The sequence below is a fragment of the Alligator mississippiensis genome, chromosome 9 (assembly GCF_030867095.1).
Source record: "Alligator mississippiensis isolate rAllMis1 chromosome 9, rAllMis1, whole genome shotgun sequence".
Taxonomy (NCBI): Eukaryota; Metazoa; Chordata; order Crocodylia; family Alligatoridae; genus Alligator; species Alligator mississippiensis.
In genome coordinates this window covers 58,121,845-58,143,964 of record NC_081832.1, presented here as the reverse complement: position 1 = coordinate 58,143,964, position 22,120 = coordinate 58,121,845, and the positions used below count along the sequence as shown (strand labels likewise).

General features: G+C 39.0%; 1 protein-coding gene across 4 annotated transcripts in view; it reads right to left on the bottom strand.

Moving 5' to 3' along the window:
* GABRB2 (gamma-aminobutyric acid type A receptor subunit beta2) overlaps positions 1 to 22,120 on the bottom strand; it is a 284,788-nt gene that overhangs the window by 97,826 nt on the left and 164,842 nt on the right. For all 4 annotated transcript variants that reach the window (XM_014597681.3, XM_014597682.3, XM_059733472.1 and 1 more), the window contains one exon: positions 18,984 to 19,066. In XM_014597681.3, coding sequence (XP_014453167.1) covers positions 18,984 to 19,066 — 83 coding nt within the window. The remainder of the gene's footprint in view (positions 1 to 18,983; positions 19,067 to 22,120) is intronic.

The following is a 22,120-nucleotide window of genomic DNA, read 5'->3' as shown; positions in this document are numbered from 1 at the left end:
ATCAGCTACAATAATGCTAACACACTGGCTAGATTGAGGATGGATTGAGGAAGAATACCATGCATTTGCCGACCGATCATTGCTCTCAGACCTTCTCAAAGTTAAGGCCTGTTATTCTTGAAATCTGAAATGAAAAGAATTTCCTAGTTAATATATTAAAAAGCATACTCTCAAAAGCACTCATGTCAACATCACATAAGGAATGTAAAAGGAACTCACTCAGTAGATTCACTTCCTCAGGACAGCTATTCCCTTGATATTTAGCAGTCTGTGGTATCACTTGTTCAGTGGCAGCTGTGTGTGAAAGGCATGGAGGCTGCTTAGCTAGAAGCCCATCTCCACAATAAGCTACTGACAGAACTGGATCCCTTACTACTGTTTATATGACTATTGCTATGATTAATTTGTATCCTGCAAGGAAAAGAGAAAAAGAGACTGTTGTTAGGTTAAAAAAAAAGTGGGTCCTCAAACTGCAGCTATATCCAAAGTATCACCCATTAAAAACTATGGGACTTTGGCTAGAGCACAGCCTGCCACAGCTCAGTCATTGAAGAGGAACAAAGGGACATCCAAAACCAACATATATAAGCAAGTGACTTACCAGGTGCTTTTATATCGCTCCGGTTATCTGGGAAACATCTGGGCATATGCCAGGCTTCACACAGTGAGCTGCTAAGGAGTGGCTGCCATCCAAGACTGAGGTGGAATGAAAGAGTTTTACTTCTGTTCTCTTGTACAGCATCAAAACTGTAATGATGTGCTCCTGCAGGGCTGGACAGGAACACTTGCTGGGGTTAAATAAAACCATTTCTTGCTCCAAACTGCTTAAGGGGTCAGTTGTGAACATAGACTGATGCTGATACTGAATTTACCTAATACTTCCATCTATACAAGACTATAGATAAGACTGATCTTAGCAGGGGAAAGTTGTATTAAGGTATAAAGAACAGCCTGAAAAACATGCGTTAAGGATTACAATGATTGGAGGAATGTCACCTCTTAGTATGGTCACAGGAAGTGGGATATCTTTTATCTCGTCTCTTATGGTACTCCAGTTGTCACTCTTTCTCTCTTCTTCCTGAGGGATTCTATATACAAGGGATTTGCATCAAAGGAAACCCCTTTATCAAAGGAGAATCCTTTGATATATATGTGGCTGAATAGTGATTTCCATGTTCCTTGTTTGTGTATGGCTTTTTCTTGCACATTTTGAACAGAACTCACGTAAGACACTATCTCAGAATCTGGTGACCACAAATATTGTAAACAGTATTGTGAATCAGTCATAACTCTTCTAACGTTTAATAAAGTATGCCTGAAGCGTATCTCTAATACTTGGTAATAATATACTTTATATCGAGTATTATCCCTGCTGCTTGATGATAAATAACAACGTTACACAGCAAATTTCCAAGCCGTTAATTTGTTGAAGGGTATTTCCAGTATTTTCTCACAGAACTATCTGTCCATATTCATGTTCTATGCACAATAAAGGTGAATTGTATTTTGGATCCAAACCATCACTGTAAATGGCAACCTCAAGGGAGGTCTTTCCAGATCCTTATCAAGTATGCTGGCCATAGATGGTGAATGTAAGAAGCTTTCTTACTACCTGATTTGCACTTAAACTACCGCACACTTTGGTAAGATAAAGAGGCCCTTAAAGCTGATGGAAATTACATTTATACTCCTTTTGGCCCCTTGTACATTACTTGAGACCTGTACAGGAGCCAAAAAAAAAAATGATCTCTGTGTTTTCTTACCAACAGAATGAACTGCATGCAAATAGAATCTTAACAGTTTGATTGTACTCATGACCAGTAAAATAAAGGTATTTATTTAAAAAAAAACACCTAGTCAAAAATAAAATCTGCATAAAAATTCCCTGGATGATTAGATATCTTTCCTTTTTAAATGTTCTTTTGCAATGCAGTGGTTTTTGTGGTGTATGGTGTCACAGAAGTACTGTATCAATCTTTATGTTTAATGCAGTTATGATTCAAAATGAATACAGGTTGTATGAGACAATCTACATTCCAATCCAAAGCTTTGACAGAACAAAAAAAAATTCATAAAGAAATATCAGCTTTCTGAATTACAATTAAGATGGTCTGCCCATGTCAAGTTTATATAACATTGATATTTTACCGTGTATATTTTTAATTTTCCCAGCTGGAAGAATTTCTTAGTAAAGTATTCCTGTTGCAACTTGCATGCCAATACGTTCTAGCAAAGTTTCAATAGTATTTTCTCACATCAATTACAGTAGTTTCAGATCGACAGGACATGACAAATGCATCCCCTAGCACTGTTAAAAGTTAGATAAAGCCATTATGGTATTCTCTTTAAATGAACTACTTCTATCACAAGGCAGTACTAACTCTGAACACTTTATATTACATAGACTTAAAGCACAGGAAAATGGGACATCTTCAAATAACAAAAAAGTAGCCTACATTTTCCTAATACAACAGACCTTGGGCAGGCTGAATTACCAGTACAAAGAAACATGATGAAAATGAACAAAAATAATTTCACTTCACAGTATGCTCCATCATCAGAAAGATGCCATTTAAATATGTCATCTGAAAGGGATGGTAAAATAAATCATTATGGTTAATTTTTGCCTCTGCTATTCAAAATCTTATGACTGATTGAACTGACTGAGCTCACTAAGGTTTGTCAGGCTTGTCATTGTCTACATTTAAAGGTCAGCATTAGGGCAGGGCAAATAGTATATTTTTCAATTTGGCAGCTAAAGCAAAACAAGTTGGAGAGAAAGAAAGAGATTTGAACAAACTGCATTTCTTTTCTTTTCTTTTCCTGAAACAAAAGTCTGAAACATTTTCTGTCAAACAAATATTCTGTTCCACCAACAAATGAAACATTTTGGTTTGGGGATTTAAAAAACAAACGGGAAACAAGAGGCCAGTACACACAACCAACAAAGGAATTGTGTCCCTTCTTTGAGAAAAGTCCCATTTAGGACACATGAACAACACGGCAAAGGTTCAAGTCCCTTCTCTTTCATGAAGGAATCTGAATCTACATTTCCTACATTTTAAGAAAGTGGCTACCCCACAATAGTATTGGCTACTCTAAGGGGGTGCTTCCCTTCAATCCTGTCCCTTGGAGAAGTTCCACTTTCCATAAAATACTTCAATGTGTACTGAAACAGAGTGAGAGAAAAAAAATTAAACTAGCCTGGTGATCAGGACACTCTTCTGGGAGGTAGACAGACTCTGTTCTAGTGAATGCTTAATTATATACTAAATAGAAAATCATCAACATTGTAGCCCATCCCCCAAAAAACTAGGATCTAGTGAAAGTGCTGTGCTATTAACATTTCCTCAGGCAGAGAAGAAATTGAACCAGAGATCCCACAGCCCAAGGGAGTGCCCTAAGCACCAGTCTATTCGATAAGTATGGGTAGGGAGCAGGAAAAGTGGCTAGCACCACAACCGTTTTTCCAGCCCCAAACTGGCAGATTTAGCCTGAGTTATTCTGATGATTATAAACCTGTACTGCTCGGTGAATTGTTTCTAGATCTAATCTAGCACCCACTGTATCAAAATACAGGCAAGGCCCACAATGCATGCAAACATTTACAATCCTGATTTTCAATTCCATACTCTGTACACCAGTTGAAATCTAGGACTGTGTTTCTTTAAATTCATAAAATCTTAACTAAAAAAAATGAATTATTTTCCATGTTCATAGTAGATACAGTGCAGTCAGATAATAGCAGCTAAGGAGCAAGAGTTAAGTTCACCATTGCTTTTTCTCTCCAACTGTTCAACTGACTTGCTTCTGAGGGAATGGGTATATTTTCAAGACATGTCTTACATGTCTCAAAGCATTATAACCATTAATTAGTTATAGCTAAAATGTACTTCCCTAACTGAACTAGAAAACTACTATATAAAGCTACAGATCAGTTCATGCCAAATTGAACATTTTTCTATAATCTACCCTTTTATAATGTTTCTTGCTTCATATCCGATAGGTTTCAACGTAAACAAAGATAAATTATGTGCTTTATCAAAGAAACGTGGTAAGTTATTTGTGTTCTACTTTCGACTCAGATTAACAGAAAATTTGAATAAAGTCAGTTTGAAGTATCATTTGGTGGTTATGAGTTACTATTGTCTTTTTCAGTGTTCTCTCTATGTGCAGGAACAATATAAAGCTAAAGGATTATGCCACATTTTTCCTAACTAAACCCTTATGGAAAGTAGGCAGTAAAAACGTAACTACTTTTTCCAATGGGTGAATTCTTACACATATTGATACCCAGCAAGATTTAACAACCATGTTTATAATATGGATATGTTCAAGCAGCCTTCTGGGTTAGATGGAAAACACTTCTAGGAATAGGAAACAGTATATAAACATTAAGCAAACAGTCATCCTATGGTCATATCTGAAATGAACAACACTGTTGGACCACTGCTGCAGGGTAAATGAAACTCTGATTTCTGTAGCTTTCCAGTTTCTCAGGATGTAGATCATCTTAAATCAAAAACAGTTTTCAACCTTTTATACCCTTAACAATTAAAAGTTGTAAAATCAATATTGTAGACAAAATGTTACAAAATATACTCAATCAAAGTCCTAAATTCATTTTCCTTTCTAGCTAAATCAAAACCTCCTCTTTGTGAACCATGCATGGGTTAGGTCATGGAAAAAGCTTACTTCTCAGAGTCTCAGAAATTCCATGAAAATGTTAATACTAAAAACTATTTGCCTATCCTGCAAATTTCATACTAAACATACCACACAAACTATTCAAAAAACCTATGATTAAATAATCACAACTATAAAAATGCTTTCCTAATTTTCTTAATGATATGAGCTGTTCTGAAAATACCGTTTAAGAATAAAGAGTAGGCATCTGTGAGTCTAAGGGTGTCAGCAGAGATAAAAAGTGCATTCGCTCCAAGTTTTCCTACACATTTTTGCTTGCTAAAACATCAAGAGATGACTGCCTATGAGGTATCCATGTTTAGAAAATGAAACCAAACAACAAGTTTCAATTTCAAAACCTGAAAATAAATTAATCCAGGGTGTTTACTTCATCCAAGCTGTAGAAGTATGCTTATTTTTGCAAAAGCAGCTTTTTATGACAGTGAGATTAGAGGAGGTATAGCTAGATATTTCTGTTGGGGCTGTGTGAAGCTTTTTTTGACAATTTGATTCGGAGGAGATTCGGCCCAATTCAGTGGCCAATCTCCAAATCCAAATTGAATTGGGAGATGCATTAAAAGGTCCGAATCAAATCTGAAGCCTCCAAACCAATTTGGAAAAGATTGGGAGAGATTTGGATCAGCTGGGGAGAGACTGGTACAGTCGGGCGGCTGCAGGTTCTCCCACTATGCTTCTGCTGTGCTTGCCTCTCCCTGGGTGTGGGGAGCCATGGGAGTAACCCCCATGGCTGCCTAGTTTAGTGTTTCAGCACTTTAAAAAAAAAACAAGCCCCGCACTTTTAAAAATTTTTCTAAATTTTTTAGGGGTCCCGTGGGCTGGATAGAATGGCCCGGTGGGCCAGATCTGGCCCGCAGGCTGTATTTTGCTTGCCCCTGATATAGAAAGACAAACGAACACAAAAATCTCCTTAAGAAACAAAACTGACTTTTTTTCATACAAAAGCTCTTCTTCCACTTGCACAATTAAAGACAGACAGACAAACAGACAGACGAGTGAAAGTCCTGGAGAACGCTCATTGGAAAATGTCAATTTGGAAATCATCTGCGGTTCTTATTTTTCCTAATTATTCTCCTCCCTGAAGATGGATGAAGGAAAGGAGGAAGAGCCAAGACAAACTGGACCACCACCATCAAAAACTGGATGGGATTAAAACTGCCTGGTTGTACAAGGATTGCAAAAGACTGGTAAGAATAGAGAACATTTATTACTACATCAAAGGAACCCAAATGGTTGGTGTGGCCTCAGGGCTGACTTGACTTGACTTGATTCTCCTCCCTGCTGTGCCTACAGCCAGATAGTTTTAAAAGAATAAGTCTCTAAATAAAAATATCCTATAATAAACTAACTTACAATGTGCAAATCTTCATGGACAGATTACATGTGTGTTCCCATTATAGCCTGGCCTTTAATTTACCATAACAACTATTAAAGAAAAGTTTGCAACTGTAATGAAGGAGAGAAATCTGAGTTGATCATAATCACAGATATATTGGCTGATCAAGACAACCATTTCCTTTTGTAACTGGTATGAAACAGTAATTTTTCCTTCTTTTATTCCCCTTCTTTTTTCTGTAAACAACTAGCATTACAGTTTCAGGTTTAATTCAAGCCATATCATTCTCCCTTTCTTCCCACCCCAAATGCATATAAATAAATGATGACCAAACTGAGCTTACTACATGATGCCCTAGCTCTGAATAAGCTTTGTTTCAGTCAAATCATGCTACTTCAAACATTTATATTTCTCCCTTGTCTCCACAGATTTAATGCATCATCCAGGTCTGCTCCTCATGGAGAGCCTAATGGATGTAACTCAGCCCAGCATGAAAAGAACAGGCCTGTTAGCCTGGAGAGAGAAAGCTATAAAGCTTTGAGTGAACTGTGCAAGTAAACTCAAGAGTTGAGAAAATACTTAATTCTACCATCAGAAAAAAGTGTTACATTAATTATGTGTGCGTGCATATTGCGTACAAGTGTGAGTGAAAAAACAGGTGTTACACCATAAGCCAAAGTAGCATTAACACTTTTTTAACTAAATTAAGGATAAGTACATAATTCAAAAAGCACAAGTGAATTATTCAGGTCATCCAAACAAGTGCTGATTAAGCCCGTGTGCTACACCACCTCTTCCTGCATTCTGTATATGCCACATATTACAGGAAACCTACTTTTTAATCGGATGGTAAGATAGATGTCTTAGTTATGAACTCAACTATAACAGATTCATTATTAACCACAGAAAAAAAAGTCTCTAAAATTACCTATAAATACCATGGATTTAATGTACAGTATCATTTGGTATTCCAAGATTAGAAACAAGTGTTTTTACATCCCAGAAAAAAAAAAAAAAAGACTTTTTTTTCACAAAGTTAGGATGCTCCCTGTTCATAGGCCTGTAGAACAACAGAGTCAGCTACAAGGTTTGAAACGTCTAGAAAAGCTGTCATTGGACTGAAAAATGCTCAATACTTTAAGACTTTTTCTGCTGCAAATTTTAGGAGACAGGGAAGGAACACTTCTGAGACAAAAAGTGGTCAGTGGCTAAAACTGCTCTGAAGTCTGGAAAGGTATAATTTCTGGGTAGAGCACAGATAGGGCTGTGTGATACTGGCTGAAAAATATGAATTAGATAAATTAATTTAACATGTGGATTTGTAATTTAGCACATAAATATGACCTCCTTAAGTTTTTGTGCATGTTAGAGATGCATACAATGAATGTATTATTACTTTCTTGCATGTATTAGCATATATACACTATTATACAGACAGACAGTGACATGCAGCTATCTAAGTAAGGCAAACCTAGGTAATGCTAGCTCTTTAATTCAGTGATTGGAAAACTGCTTCCCTATCTGATGTTATTGCTTTTTTGAAAACAATGGCTTACAATTGCCAGGGCCCACATTATATTATCTAATATGTCCTTCTCCCAGAAGGGAAGATGATGCGTATCAGCACTAGGTATATTTTTTCTGCCCCTTGAGGAGATTTGTGTGGACTCCATTGCAATTTTACAGTTACTAATGACCAGCTCTGGCATTCTCAGAAGCACCAGGCACCAAGTGAAAATAGAAGGTAAGCAGACTTCTGTTTGACTCAGCAATTGCTTTTCTCCCCAAACTGAAGTAGAAGACCTTGGAGGAGCGGTGTCCACTACTGATAAATTTAGCTTATTCCAAAAATGGTGCTTATATATTGCACACTGACTGAAACATGAACTTTAAACAGTTATGTTTTCAATACAAATGTTCTTTACTTTTTTATTTTTAACTATATAGTATTTGCATTCCATTGGGAATATTAGAAAGTAACAGCTTTATATTGGATACGATCGAGATCTTAGACATTTGCCAGTATATCAGTATCCTAGGTTTCTTTGTGAAGTCTCATTACTCATCTACACAGGTCAGAGATGACCAGTTCAAGATGTTTAAGATCAGACTTTTTATAAGAAAAAAATCCCTGTAACTGTTAGATGTTATTTTTAACAGAGCTCATTTTACTTAGTAACTATTCAATTTATACAAATAATTGAGTTAAGTCTTGAAATACTCAGTCCTCTTATAGTTTCAAATTGGGGCAATGAATTTGACTTTTCATCCTTTCAGTGATGGTAAGAGGTAAGCCATGTGGTTTACCACATGCATACACTGATGGAAATCTTTTCTGTGAAGTTCCTACATGCTTAGCAGAACCTTCTAAGAATCAGGGTGTACTTAAATGTTGCTACCACCAACATATTTTTTTCTTCTGTGCATTAACTCTCTTCTTCACTATCAGAGTATTGCCTAAGAGATAGCTGCATGCATTCCTGTGTGGATTGTGATTTGTACAGAACTTTGGACATCTTTGAGAAAAAAAAATAAAGTGTAAATTTTTAAAGCAAAGGACGGTGTGTACTGAATTTTATTTGTACATCTTCTTTCTCTCTTAAATACCATGTATTTATATTCCAAGAGTCTCTTTTCACTTTTGGAAATTTCATTATAAGATCTCAAACCAGTCTTTAAGCATTAAAAACAAAACTCCCACTTTGGTACTAATGCATGCTGGGAAGGAGAGGGAAGAAGAGGTCAGTGAGTAGGCAGTTCTGGGGCCACTGGGTATGTAGACTGGATGATTCAGTGAAACCAGGAGGAAAGTATTCTGTAGTGATGTTATGCCTGCTCCAAAGAGGATTAATGAGAGTTACACAGCAGTACATGCTGCCAATTCAAGCATGTGTGCAAGTGACCCAGGTGTTTGTGAAGGTCTGGCTAGATGGCCAAGCACTCGTAAGAGTGCAGAACACTGCTGGAGATTTTAAACAGGCATTCATTCCAGCATTCAACAGAGCAGTAAGCACTAATCTTATCCTTTCATTGAGATGCTAACTTGAGAGCAAATTAGTTTTCTGCTATTTCCTAATGCCCTTCAAAAGAGATCAGAATTTTGAAAAAAAAAAATAAATAGCATCTTTAGATAGGGCAATCTACAAGAGGCAATACCCCCCCCATCCTCCCCCCCCCCCTAAAAAAACCCAACAACTCTGGCACAGAAGGGTTATGAGAATTACCTGAACATAAAGCAGTACGTTAATGCTAGAGCTTGGAAGGGTAGCCACATTTCTAAATTCCTGTCTTTAATGATCAGCATTTGATGCTGTTTTCTGCCAATGGGATTGACCCTTCTGCATGTGGAGAATGTCCTTAGAGCAGAGAAACTGAAGAGGTAAAGAAAAAAATCCTGAAAACATTTGAATTTTTTAAACCATTGTGCTCTAAGCAATCCAAACATAGTAAGAAACCTAAGCTGACTTCGCATTAAGTATGGAAAAAGATACCGATATTCTGCAGACTTTTTGTTTCTCAGCTTATTCTTTGTGACAGGAGGCCATACTGCAGCATATCTCTATGTCAGCCTACCAGTCTGTCCTGGGCAGTCCATCCACCTACCTCGCCTGCCACACCTTGTTGTAATGAAAATAATTAGATGGTTCTAGGTGAGAGACTGCCCTCTTGATCCTCTAATATGCAGGGCATACTACAAAACTCCAACCTCCCCTTATCATGCCCCAAGCCTTGCAGGTGTTACTTTGCTGTTCTCAACTCAGGGTTCCTCCCCTGGTACCAGACTCTGGCATCTGTCTCTTTGTGCCTCTCTGGCAACTTTCTCTCTGACCTCGGTTCTCTGCATCTTTTCCCCTGATGCCCGGCTCTCTGTGTCTCTCCCTCTGATGCCCAGCTTTCAAATGTCTCTTTCTGTGGCACCTGGTCCTTGCCTGGCTCTCTGTGCCTCTCCCTCTGATGCTTAGCTCTCTGCTCCTTTCTCTCTCTGGCTCCCAGCACTCTGTGCCTCCCTCTCTCTGGCGCCTGATTCTCTGCGACCATCGCTGGGTTCTGCCCAGATCATGTGCTCCTTTCTCTGAGCACTAATGAGGCCTCCAAACCTCCCTTCTAGCCTCATCCTGGCCCTCTGATCTAAACAAACACAAGCATTAGCCCCTAGGCTATAACATAAATACTAACAATAAATATAACACTCTGTCTCTTTAAAAGGACAAACTTCCAACCTTCTGTCCTGGAGTACCTGAGAAGCTCCTGGAGTTGTACTCTACTTAGGTAGTCAAACAGGCAGCACCAGGCCTCAGGTAACTCCCCAAGCAGTAGCTCCTTTCTCTGGCGGTTGGCAGACAGAGCCTCCTAGCTACCTCCAGCCTGAGATTTATGCATCCACAGGGCCCTGCTGCTTTCCTGGTACCTAACTGCCTGCTGGTGTGACCCAATTGCTCCATTAGGCTGTTCCCCTGTAACCCACACCTGGGGAAGCTCTGCTTAGCTCATAGAGCTCCTGGGTCAGGCTGCTTCAGCCTTAAAGGAGCAGGAACATCTTACTGCCCTGCTACACTCTTAATACCTGCCATGTTGCTCAAAACACTGTAATATTTGTGGTAACTTCATCGCAGAAAGCTTATAAAGGATTGTAAATAACTTTTTATTTCTATTTGTTTTAAATGTCATAAGTAAAAGGAAGCCAAATGGGCTCTATATTTTGTAGAAGTGTTTGTAATATTTCTGCCTGGCTTTGCCAAAAGCAAAAATGACCTACTTCAATTATCTAGCGGTTCTTTCCTTTCTTCCCTCAAGCCACACCAAAAAGTTTAGAAAAACAGAACAACTCTGTAGGCACCCTTGGCAAAGCAATACTTCTACTATATAAACAAGGATGGCACAGAATAAACTTGGAAGATTCAGTAATAATAAAACCCATGCTCTGTTTTAAGATACCTACCACCAGGGGCTCAGGACTGACACACTTCCATTCACAAGCTGAGTACCAAGGTGAACAGTACCTTTAATTTCCATTTTTCTCCTTTTCTTCCTCCATTAATTCCGTACTCCGTGTGTGTTGTTTGGTGCAGTGGAATCCAGCGTTCAGATACCACTGTCTAGGGAAACTACCACTCACATTGCTCCAGGGGTTCTTTCACATGACTCAGCCGAGCCTGCGGTGTTGTTTGCTCCGTAGCTGAGCTCTCATCCAAGGTCCTCTGTAGCTTCAGAAAAAGCCATCAATATGAGACATCCACTGCATTAAAGCAGGGGTGTCAAAGATAAGGCCCACGGGCCAGATCTGGCCCATGGAGCCCTATCATCTGACCCTTAGGTCTTGGACTGCATCCACACACTACATGAAGCATGTGTACTGGATAGTTTTCACACACAGTGTGTGGGGCTGATCCAGGGCATGCACTACACATGGCATGAGTGCCAGACAGGCCTGCTGGAACTGCTGAGTTTGACACCCCTCCTTTAAAGCCTTTGCAAAAAAATTCTTCAGTGCCGGGGCAGATCCAGAGGGGATGCAGTAGTGCATCCACACCCCCACTTTTGGATTGCACCCCACCATTGGAGCCTTTTTAAAATCCCTAAGGCATGTGAAAATCCTCCCTCCCTTCCCTTCCCTTCAAAGGCACATGTCCTCTCTGCCCCTTCACCCCTCCCCCCTGCTGCTCCACCTGAATTTCCCTGCTGCCCTGGGGGTAGAGCAACACCAGAGGTGCTCCTGTCTGCTATGCAGGAGCTGGTCTCAGCTGGGGATGGGGACAATGGCAGTAGGAATGGACCAGGGTTCCTTCCACCTACTCTGGGCAAGCTGGGGGCAAATACTCTCCCACTATGTTCTTGCCAGCTCTCTGGAGCCTCCTTGCCCTAGAGCAGTGGAGAAATCAGCAGCAGCAAGCAGGGCAGTTAGGGGGATGGGGAAGAGGAGAGGAGGGTGAATGCCTCTGAGCAGGAAGTGGGGGGAGGATTTTCACCTGCTTTAGGGACTTAAAAAGGTCTGCTGGCATTGGTAAGAGCAGGAGGCTGGGACCAGGGTGTGCAGCTACCCCTGTGGCATGGATTGCTACTTCAGAGCCCCATTTTGGGAAATTATCGATCTGCCCCTATTCAGTGCCATCTGTTCGTTTGTTCTTCAGAGGGATGAGCAGCATCGAGGCCCCTGAATATACTCCCTGACACCACTGTGTCCTGTCTTTTGTCAGGTTTTGCTACCCAACGGTTTCAGCCTGTAGTTTTGGGTACAGCACACTTGGTGTGGTTTTCTTGCTTTTTAGTTACCCAACAATGATTGTACTTTATATATCCCCACACTTCAAACTTCACTGTTTTAACCAAAGATGTCTAAAACCATCACATAATGGAAATGTAGAAAATCATCTCCCACTGCTTGCTATCACACACTTCCATACACAGCTTCTGTCCCTCTGGAGTTGTGAGCTTCTCTTTTTTCTGGTCAGCAGGGTGTTAATAACAAGTTCTCTGCTGTTTAAGGAAATGCTTCCCAATCTTCACTGGCCCATGGACAACAAAGCTGAACAAGCAAGTCACTGAAGGCCAGATCATATTTTGTTCTTAATAGTCAACCTCATTTTAATTTAATTTTCTGTACCCATAAAAAATGCTAGAGGGTCTCATGGGAAACATATTGTCCACAAGTCACACGTTTGGAACTAGTGCTTCAGGCCACAGGTCTTACTTCTTTAAAAGTTTATAGAATAATTTTTTTAAAGATAGTTTTTGAAAGCATGTTTATAAAGCAGCACCCACGGGGTATATATTTTTTCTTTTTGAATAGCAACACAGAAACAGAAGCCATATGACACTGGCAGATTCAGAACGATATCTCTGTACAGATGACGCGTGTCTGCAAGATACAATGGCAAGAGACTTGATACCAGTGTACTGAACAAATTAGTATGCAATGAAATGAAAAAGAAATGAAATGAACTTTAAAGCCTGTAGGTGTCATTGTGTAATTGAAATGGATAAAGGTCCAAAGGCACCAGATGACTCTTGAATAACTTCATACAGTGCATGTGAATATACTCAGAAGAATCCATAATCACATTTCTAGCACAGTCTGAATGATTTTTAAGTGAAAGGCTCAGTTTTTTTTTGCCATACACTGGCATATGTGGATAGTGTCATTTGAAAACCAGAGTCCAGCAAGATGTGCAGTAAGGTATCTTGCTTATTTATTTAGTTTAGTGATGGGAGACAGTGCTCTGTGAGCTCCCCAAAACATCTGTTTGCCTCTGAGCTCCATCTAGTCTGGTGACTAACACACTCCTTTCAATCACTAGACCTGAATATCCACATGAATGGAGGGAAGAAGGAAATAATGATTAATTTAGGATGGAGCTGTAGGAGCTGAGCTAATCATACAACAGTGAGAGAGAGAGAGAGAGAGCAAAAAACAGAAGTAATGTCAAAACTTAATCTCTATTCTCATTATCCCACTGAGAAAGCTAGAGAAAAGGATAAAGCCAGGGAAGCTGACATCTCTCTAATGTTACAGTTCCTTTCCCAAGGGATGGCTTGTTGATTGGCCACTGCGGGGAAGGGCGGGGCAGTGAAAGTGTGACCTGCCAGTGATATGAGACCATCATAACAAAGCAAACAGATATTCAATACACACTTCATAGATGAGCTGAACAAGTCATGATCACAGGAAAACAAGGATCCATCCCCATACTATAAGAAAGTAGCGTGACTCATCTTCCAGATCAATATTATGGAGCTCTTTGAATGAATTGCTTTTTCTATTTACAGTGTACCAGTATCACAGTGCATTAGGCCTACCTTTAAACTGATGCTGTCAAAATGCCATTCTCTGGTTCTCTTGAATGATGATGCCATATGGCTGGGCTTGTATTTTTTTCTAACAGTGAAACACTGTTGCCACAACTTCTGAATCCTTACTTGCACAAAATAAATATAACGGGACTTTTTTGTGGGGGAAAGAGGGGAGATTTGTCACAACTTTCTACACGGAAAACTAATGCGAGGGGAAAAAGTGAGGTAAGTAACTATATGTTTAATGAAATCAAGAGTCAACGTGATTTTAGAGAAAAATTAGAAAAAAATTAATAATTAAAGACATGATCAAACAAGGTAAAATGCAACATGGGCTTGCTAAAGCTACTTGCCAGCATAACCCATTTAAAATAACTTGTTTTTTAAACAAAGGAAACATGGTAGATCTAATGTGGTCCTCAAATATTTGATATGATGCTACATGAACAATTATGGATGAAGCTAGGGAAACTGTTGACTACTGAGGACCTGTAAAGTGGTTAGAGAACTTATTAAGGACCTTTCTTGGGACCAAAACTTGCTTAATGTTTAATGACCTGGGGGGAGAGGGTGAAACGAGCGTACTGATTAAATTTACTGAAGATACAAATTTGGGAGGTGCTCTGAATATGAAGGAAAACTGAACTATCATGCAGACAAAAAGAGAATGATCTTGAAGACTGAAGTAATAGGAAAAGGATGACTCTCAGTAGCACAAAATGAATAGATCACACATTTAAGGTCTAATAAAAAGAACTTCTAGCATAAGGTGGGAATGACAGGGAGAAAAATTACCGTTGTGTACTAGCTGATTATAGGATGACCGTGAGCCACTAAGATGATGCCACCATTAAAAGGCAAATGTGGTCCTACAACATATCACATATGTTATTTCCAGGAAACTATTAATGTCAGTGTACACGTCATTCTAGAAGCATCACCTGGAACACTGTGCGCAATACCTGTCATTGTCAAGAGAGATGAATTGTAACTGAAATGGATGCAGAGAATTACTATTAGAATGAAAGGAGAAATTAGCGGTTTGTCTTATGAGAGGGGACTAAAACACCTTGGCTTGTTTAGTATAGCAGACTGAAGGCTGAGAAAGGTTGGCAACTAGGGTGACATGCCACTACGGGGTGCTATGTGACCACCTCATGGGTGCTGTGACACAGATACAGCTGTGGTGGTGGCAGCCAGGTAAAATGGCCCCCACACTCATGCTTGCAGCATGCATGCACTCCTGCTGCCTTAGGGCTCTGTGATAATGCCAAAACACACAGAGCTGTCTGAAGTTATTGCCCTTCCCATTCCAGCCCCTGTCATGCAGTTCCACCCATGAGCCCCTGTTTCCAGATGGAGCATGAGGGTGGACTGGGAAGGACTACAGCCAGAGATAACTTTGTCTGCTGTAGAGTTATGAGAGCTCTAATGCAGGAGGAGCATGCACACATAAAACAGCTTTTCCCAGGCAGGCTGTGTAGCAAGCACGCAGGGCAGTTTTACCTGAAGGCATAAGTACCCAGTTGAGAAGTACTGAGGTGTACTGAGGCAGCACTAACAGTGGTTCTCAATCGGCAGTCAAAAAAATGTGGTGGCAGGTTGCCATGACTGAAAAGCTTGAGAACCACTGTTCTAAATACATTGGAAAAGTAATCAGGGAGGGAGAATAGCTGTTTACAATAAAGACACCCTTATATTGCATCTGCAGCGCTTTCAAAAATGCAGCTGAGGTCCATCCACTCTGTGTTCCCCAAACCCAAAAGTGTGGCAGCAAAGCTATTCAGAGGGTGTCACCTTCCACTGCTCCACTCTAAAGCAGTAGGAACAACCTTTTTGGTAGGTATGCTACAAATTAGCCCCACACACTCTCTGAACCACTTCCCTCTCCAGCCATTCTGAACCACCTCCCTTCCTTGATCTGCTGCTCTGCTTTCTGCTCCCAGCCCTTTGCTCTCTGGCTTATCTGGTGCTCTGTTTCCTGCTTCCTTCCTGGTGCTCCCTGCAAATCTGCTACTTTGCTTTCTGCTATTGGTCATTATGCTCCCTGCTTCCTCCTTGATGTGCCACATACAGAGGCTGCCCATGCCACTTGTGGCACTCATGCTACATATTAGCCAGCCCTGGGGGGAGAGGAGAGAAAGGGGGGTCTAGGTACTTAGGGTAGTTTCACTGCTTTATTTTCAGTTTGGTAGTCTCAGTATGGGTATTAAATATTTGGATCAGATGGGTAAAGGGTAGTTCTTGGTGGCATTCTTAAGAGCACCATGGAAGTAGTATAGACATCCCTGAAGGACAATGACTGCATAAGTTCAAATGAGCATAAGGTCACCCTTCATAATTTCAAACCAGTGGTTTTCAACCTGTAGTCTGTGGACCCCTGAGGGTCCACAGACTATATCTAAGGGGTCTGCGAAAGATGACTAAGATCAATCAAAAGTATGTGAATACCCACACTTACAATTCAAGGGGGTCCACACCTCCATTCAAAATTTCCAAAAAGGTCTTCATCTCCACTTGATTTTTTTTTTTAGGAGTCCACAAATGAAAAAAGGTTGAAAACCACTGCTTTAAACTGAAAGTCAATAGACTTCTAATCATCAGAGAAGTGGATGTGTGAAAAAGTCTTAACCAGAGCAAACTTTCCTCAGGCTAAATACATGGTGCTGATGCACCCTTTATCTCTACTAGTTGGGTGCTTAGGAAGGAGCCAGGTTCAAATCCTATCTCTGTCTAATTTGGAGCAAAGATTTCATAGAAATATACTGTAATAGCAGTTGGTGAGCCTACACATGCAACTAAGTCAAAGCAATAAACTCCAGAGCATATTGCACCCGAGTTTATTGCTTACCAGGCACCATGTTTACATGTGCACCCAGGTAGATAGCATGTTGATCCAGGTTAGAGCAGTGGCATCAATTTTGTTAAATTTAAGGAAGTCTCAACTATAACAAATCTGTTGCTGTAGATGGCAATCCACTCAATATATAATAAACAGCTATCGCTAGAGAAAGAATACAGACTTTGACTTTTAATTCCTCTCTCACAGAGAACAAACCAATGTGTGTTTGCTGTTTTAATCATTTTAATGAAGAGAAGTGATAATTACTTCTCAGAATATTACCAAAATTCAGGCTGTAAAGTAACAGAGCATAATAGGAAGCTCATAACTAAGAATTTGACTTTGTTACTTATTTTGGATTTCTCTACATAATACTGCTAGATTTAAACTAGATATGTAAGCTCCAGGGGGCATTCCCTGCTGAATTATAACAATTTTAAGGTATGTCAGTTTTGCGGCCTAAAGTGGTTGGCAGTGCCCCTTTAATTTTTATACTTTCCCAAGTGTGTACTACAGAAGGCACTCTTAGAGTTTATGACCTAATTTACCTACTTAAAAAAGCCATGGCATTCCCCTTACACTCAGGCAGTTGATGCAAACTAAATGAAATAAAAGGCATGCCATCCTGCTGATACCCTATAAAAGTACAGAGCTGGCAACATTTCTAATGGATTGTTAGTAAAAGATTTTCTGAATCGGAAGAAGGGAGGGGATGAAGATTCCCTTACTAAAACATTTCTTTCTTTCTGTTTTTTTTAAACAAAAAAAAAAAATCGGTTCTTATTACAGAAGTAATTAAATGACACTGGCATGAAAAAGTTGAGCCATAGTCTACTGGCAAAATTCCTGGACATCATTGTAGTTATGTCAGTGGAGACCATGCCACTTTTTTCCCCTTCTTATTAGTAACATACTTGCACAAGCTGTACTGAACTGCACCGACTTTGTAAATTAAGAATTAAATCCTGATCCGAAGGAATCAATGAGTGGTGTTCCAGGTTGAAAAAGGGACTAGACAAATTCACAGATGATAGTTCTATTAATAGCTATTAAACAGAGATATTTCCTCTGGCATTTCTAAACCAATGATGGTAGATGTCAGGGAGGATAATGAATTGAGGATGGATCACTCCAGATATATCCAGGTCAATGCTCCCAGAAAAGCATCCACTTCTGCCATTGTCAGAGGCAGGATACTGGGCCACATGGACCATCAGTCTGACCCAGTATGGCACTTCTTATGTTTTTATGTTTCCTTTATAAATTATTTTGATAAGTATACTCATGGGATTGTAACTCAGCAAAGCTCTTATGTGCATAATGAAGTGAATAGTACTTGAACACAGGCTTGAAATTAAGTACATTCTTACATGCTTTGCTTAATAGAGGACAGAGCTTTTAAGAATGTGCGCATATTCTTTCAGGATTGAAGCCTAGCATATGCCAAGGAGTAGCTTAATGTACAGACATAACACAACCATTTTAAAATAAACTGCTTATATTTCAAAACAGGTTTGAACAAGTGTAACAGATTTCATATCTTTTAAAACCATTCCAATTAAGGTTTCATTTTCTTGCAAATCATTCAATAATTTTTTTCAGTGCTAACGAAATGCCATATTTCAGTTTAATGATGGATAATAGTTGAGTTTTTATTGAAAAAAGAAGCTTTTCATGGAAGTACTGTCATAATCTTAATTATAATGTCAAGTAACTCATGTCTGTGTTTATAAAGTGATTGCAACTTATTTTGTTCTCTGATGTATTACAATTCTCTAGAGTTCTCAAGGTAAATAGATCTGAAATTTGCTCTAAACAGCACAGTTCCATTTTATCTATACGGAAAGCTTGACCTTTGATGGAGATACCAGTTATTACAACACTGTATATAATAGACTGACATCATACATAAGTGATAGTATAACTACAGCATCTATGACAAAAATTAAAAGCAATCTATTGCAAAGACAAATCTTAACTCCTATTTAAAAATGGAAAAAAAAAAAAACAACCCAGCAGCCCAGTTCAGCAGAAAAAGATAAAGAACCTCTTGCTCCTCAATGAACTTCAGCAAGGCAATTGAATGAGACTTTTAAGGATGTAAATTATCTATCAAAACAGAAACTAAATTCCTTTAAACCCTGTGCCCTGAATTACTAATCTATGTGGAAAGCTAAATTTATTGCACATGTTTACAAGGAAATAAATGTCAGACAGAAAGACAACTAGGTTAGTATCATTTTGTTTTTGGTTTGAATTAAACTTCTGAAACAGTTTGATCATAAAGTAAATAGGATTTACAAAACTACTTACAGCTCTCAATCTCCAGTGTGCAATTTTGTTCATCCAATGGATATCTTCGTAGGTCCATCATACAAGCAGCTGTTGTTGTAATTCTAGAAAGAACATATGAGAGCTTCTTTACTGTTCCCTAATCAAATCTTTGATTAAACATAGCTGGAACACTCCTGCCTGTTTGCTTATTACTAAAATATGGCTTATGCTGATTATGTATAAAGATTAGCACCACTACCAAAACACCTCTAAGAAATCTATCTGATGGCATCCCAGCTCACTGGACAAGTGGTCAGTTTCTATTATACCTCTCACTCCCATCACCAGAGGATCTTCAAGTGTCAGAATCTGTTATATGTTTATCCTGACAATCCCCTGGAGAGTAGGACAGTATTATTCTCCATGCTTTAAGATGTGGACTGGAACCAGAGAGAGATCAGTTACTTGGCAAAGGTCACTCAGGAAATCTAAGGTGTGGTAAAGAACAGAAGGCAGGTGGTGGAAATCCTAGATTAAAGCTCTAGCTGCTGGATGGCAAGCCCTCCCTTGTGCAACATGTTCTTAACTGTTGTGAGCAGGACCAAATTAGCATGTTAAAACAGATTGTGCGCAAGAGAACAATTACTAAAAATATTTATTGTCTAACAGCAGTAGATATGAAAACTTAACATGAAAACTTTTTATTCCTTTCATCTGCTCAATAATGCTCTTAACTGGGACTTATTATGTATGGTATGTAAGTAGACTAAAATTATTTTCCAGATTGTTTTCACAGAAGAGTTTTAGAGCACATTTTCACCTGCTGATTACACCAAGCCTACTAACCTTAGCATGTGGGAACTTTTTACAAGTTTGTGGAAATATCCATACCATATAGCTTGGTTGCAGGGAAGAAGCTTGCTTGGGGTTCGTTGAGCTAAATATGAACCAAGACTTACAACATAGGAGCACTGTCTTATTAATGGTTTTCCTTTCAAGGCTTTCTAATGTGGGAGCAAAATCAATTCTTAATCTTCCCCCCCCCCCCAAACCATACAATGTTTTACAGAACTCTACTGTACGTGAAAAACGGTACAATTTGGAATCTGCCAATATACAATTAAAATAGAGTATAGTCTATGGACTTTCTAATCTGAGACACCAGAACCCTACATGATAGAGGGATTAGTTTACAGATTGGATGCACATTCCTAGAAAAGTTCATAGCTTCCTCTTTCTTGCATAATCTCCTCCTGTAACATCTATTTTATCAGTATTTGATAAGACGGGGTATAAAGAAATGACAAGGTCTAAATCTCATTTAATAGACCTGTTCCTCAATGTCTAATATCAGGTTTATAACAAGACTTCCTGGCAGATAAATTCTCTACAGTGTCTGTCTGAATCAAGTACAGTCCTTTTCCTCACAGCTCCTCCATGACAACAGAACTATAGATGTGCTATCCCTTCATAAATGACTGAGCATTCAGTCCTTTGGCTGAAGCAGTGGAATATGACAGGCAAGTCTTATTTCTGGCACTTTTTAACTCTCAAATTCTTGCTTTGCAATCTTAATATTGCTATAATGTAGTGGCGTTGTGTGTATGTGACCTATACTACAAGAGTGTGTAGAGACCTCATGTAGGATTAGAGCTCCATGTATCAAATGCTGTATGAAGACATACAAAAAACACAATGTCTTACCTCTTCAGAAAGGATATAAAGAAAAAAGTGGCAATTAGACCAGAAACCCAACCTAAATAAGGACTTTGATTGGTGTGCATGATGGATAAGAATAACTAATAATGCTCTTAATTGGGATTGAAATAAACCAAACAAGAAAAATTCACCTTAAAATAATTATTCTTTCCTCTCCCATGATTTTGCCCAAAGTTTTATCTTCTTTCCTTTGAAAGCATTGATAAAAATAAATGTTTACCTCTTCAAAGACTTATTTACTTGAACAAAAAATTAAATTCTTTCAAACAGCATCCACAAGTGGCACACAACTTATTCTGGTGTTCAAAACTAAATTGAGAAATTAATAACAAGCATTTTCAATATTCCACAGAGTTCAAGACATAAGATATCCAACTAAGCGTTTAGAAAGAGATGAATTGAAATCTGTTCTTTATACAAACACCTGAAATAGGCACACCTCTCTCTAAACAGCAACACTTTGGTCATTTTTACACATGTAAGTGTGACAGTGCTGAGCGCTTTGAAAAGCACTTGGCGCTGTGTGTCTTGCAGTTAGTTGTATAAGCAGAGAAAGGTGTGTCAGTGCTGAGAAAATGGCAGTGGCGCACTTTTGAACTAAAACACAAAGAAGGCGCTCTAGTTCAAAAGTGCATCGCTGCCATTTTCTGCACACTGATGCACATTTCACTTCTTATACAACTGCACACAGTGCAGTGCAGTTCGTATCAGCTCATGTGCAGAGCAGATTCGATTAATTGAGTCCGCTTCGAAGCAGGGGATCTTCGGCGCATTGCAGGACAAAAAAGTATGTGTATAAATGCCCTTTGGCTTTCCTAAAACCGACTGAAAAAAAAGTTCTAACTTCATGCCAATTCATAAAATAAATAAAAAAAACTTAACTTCCTACAGCATACTCTTGTGAACTGACCACTGCAAATAAAAGCTTGTCCTCCCTTCCAATGAAACCCACTGTGACTCAATGTATTAAGGTCATTAGTGACGGTAACCATACACAATGCCCTCAAAGAAATCCTGCATGAAAGAAAAACAACATAGAAGATGTCTAGTAGGTTAACTTTTGATCAGCTTTAATGAAAGACTTTGATAAGAAGGCTTCTGATAGTCCAGTGACTAACAACAAAAACAGGTTTCAGCACTCTAGTTTATGATACACAATTCCAATGAAAGATCATTTCAGAGCATCCCCTTGTATAATTTTTTTTAAGTTAAAATGACTAAATAAAATTCTATAAAAATACATAAAATACTACCCAACAACACTGTATTATGGAGTTATCTATTCCAATACACAGATGTACTGGATTTAGATTCAAAGGGGCAATTAGATATATGTTTATAGGTAGATCATATGAGTGTAGAAAATCTCCCCTTTTCAGTCGGGGCTGCAGATCATTGTAGAGTGCAAAGAAGAACTGCAGGGACTTCTTTCTAGCATGCCTCAATGAAAGCAGGGA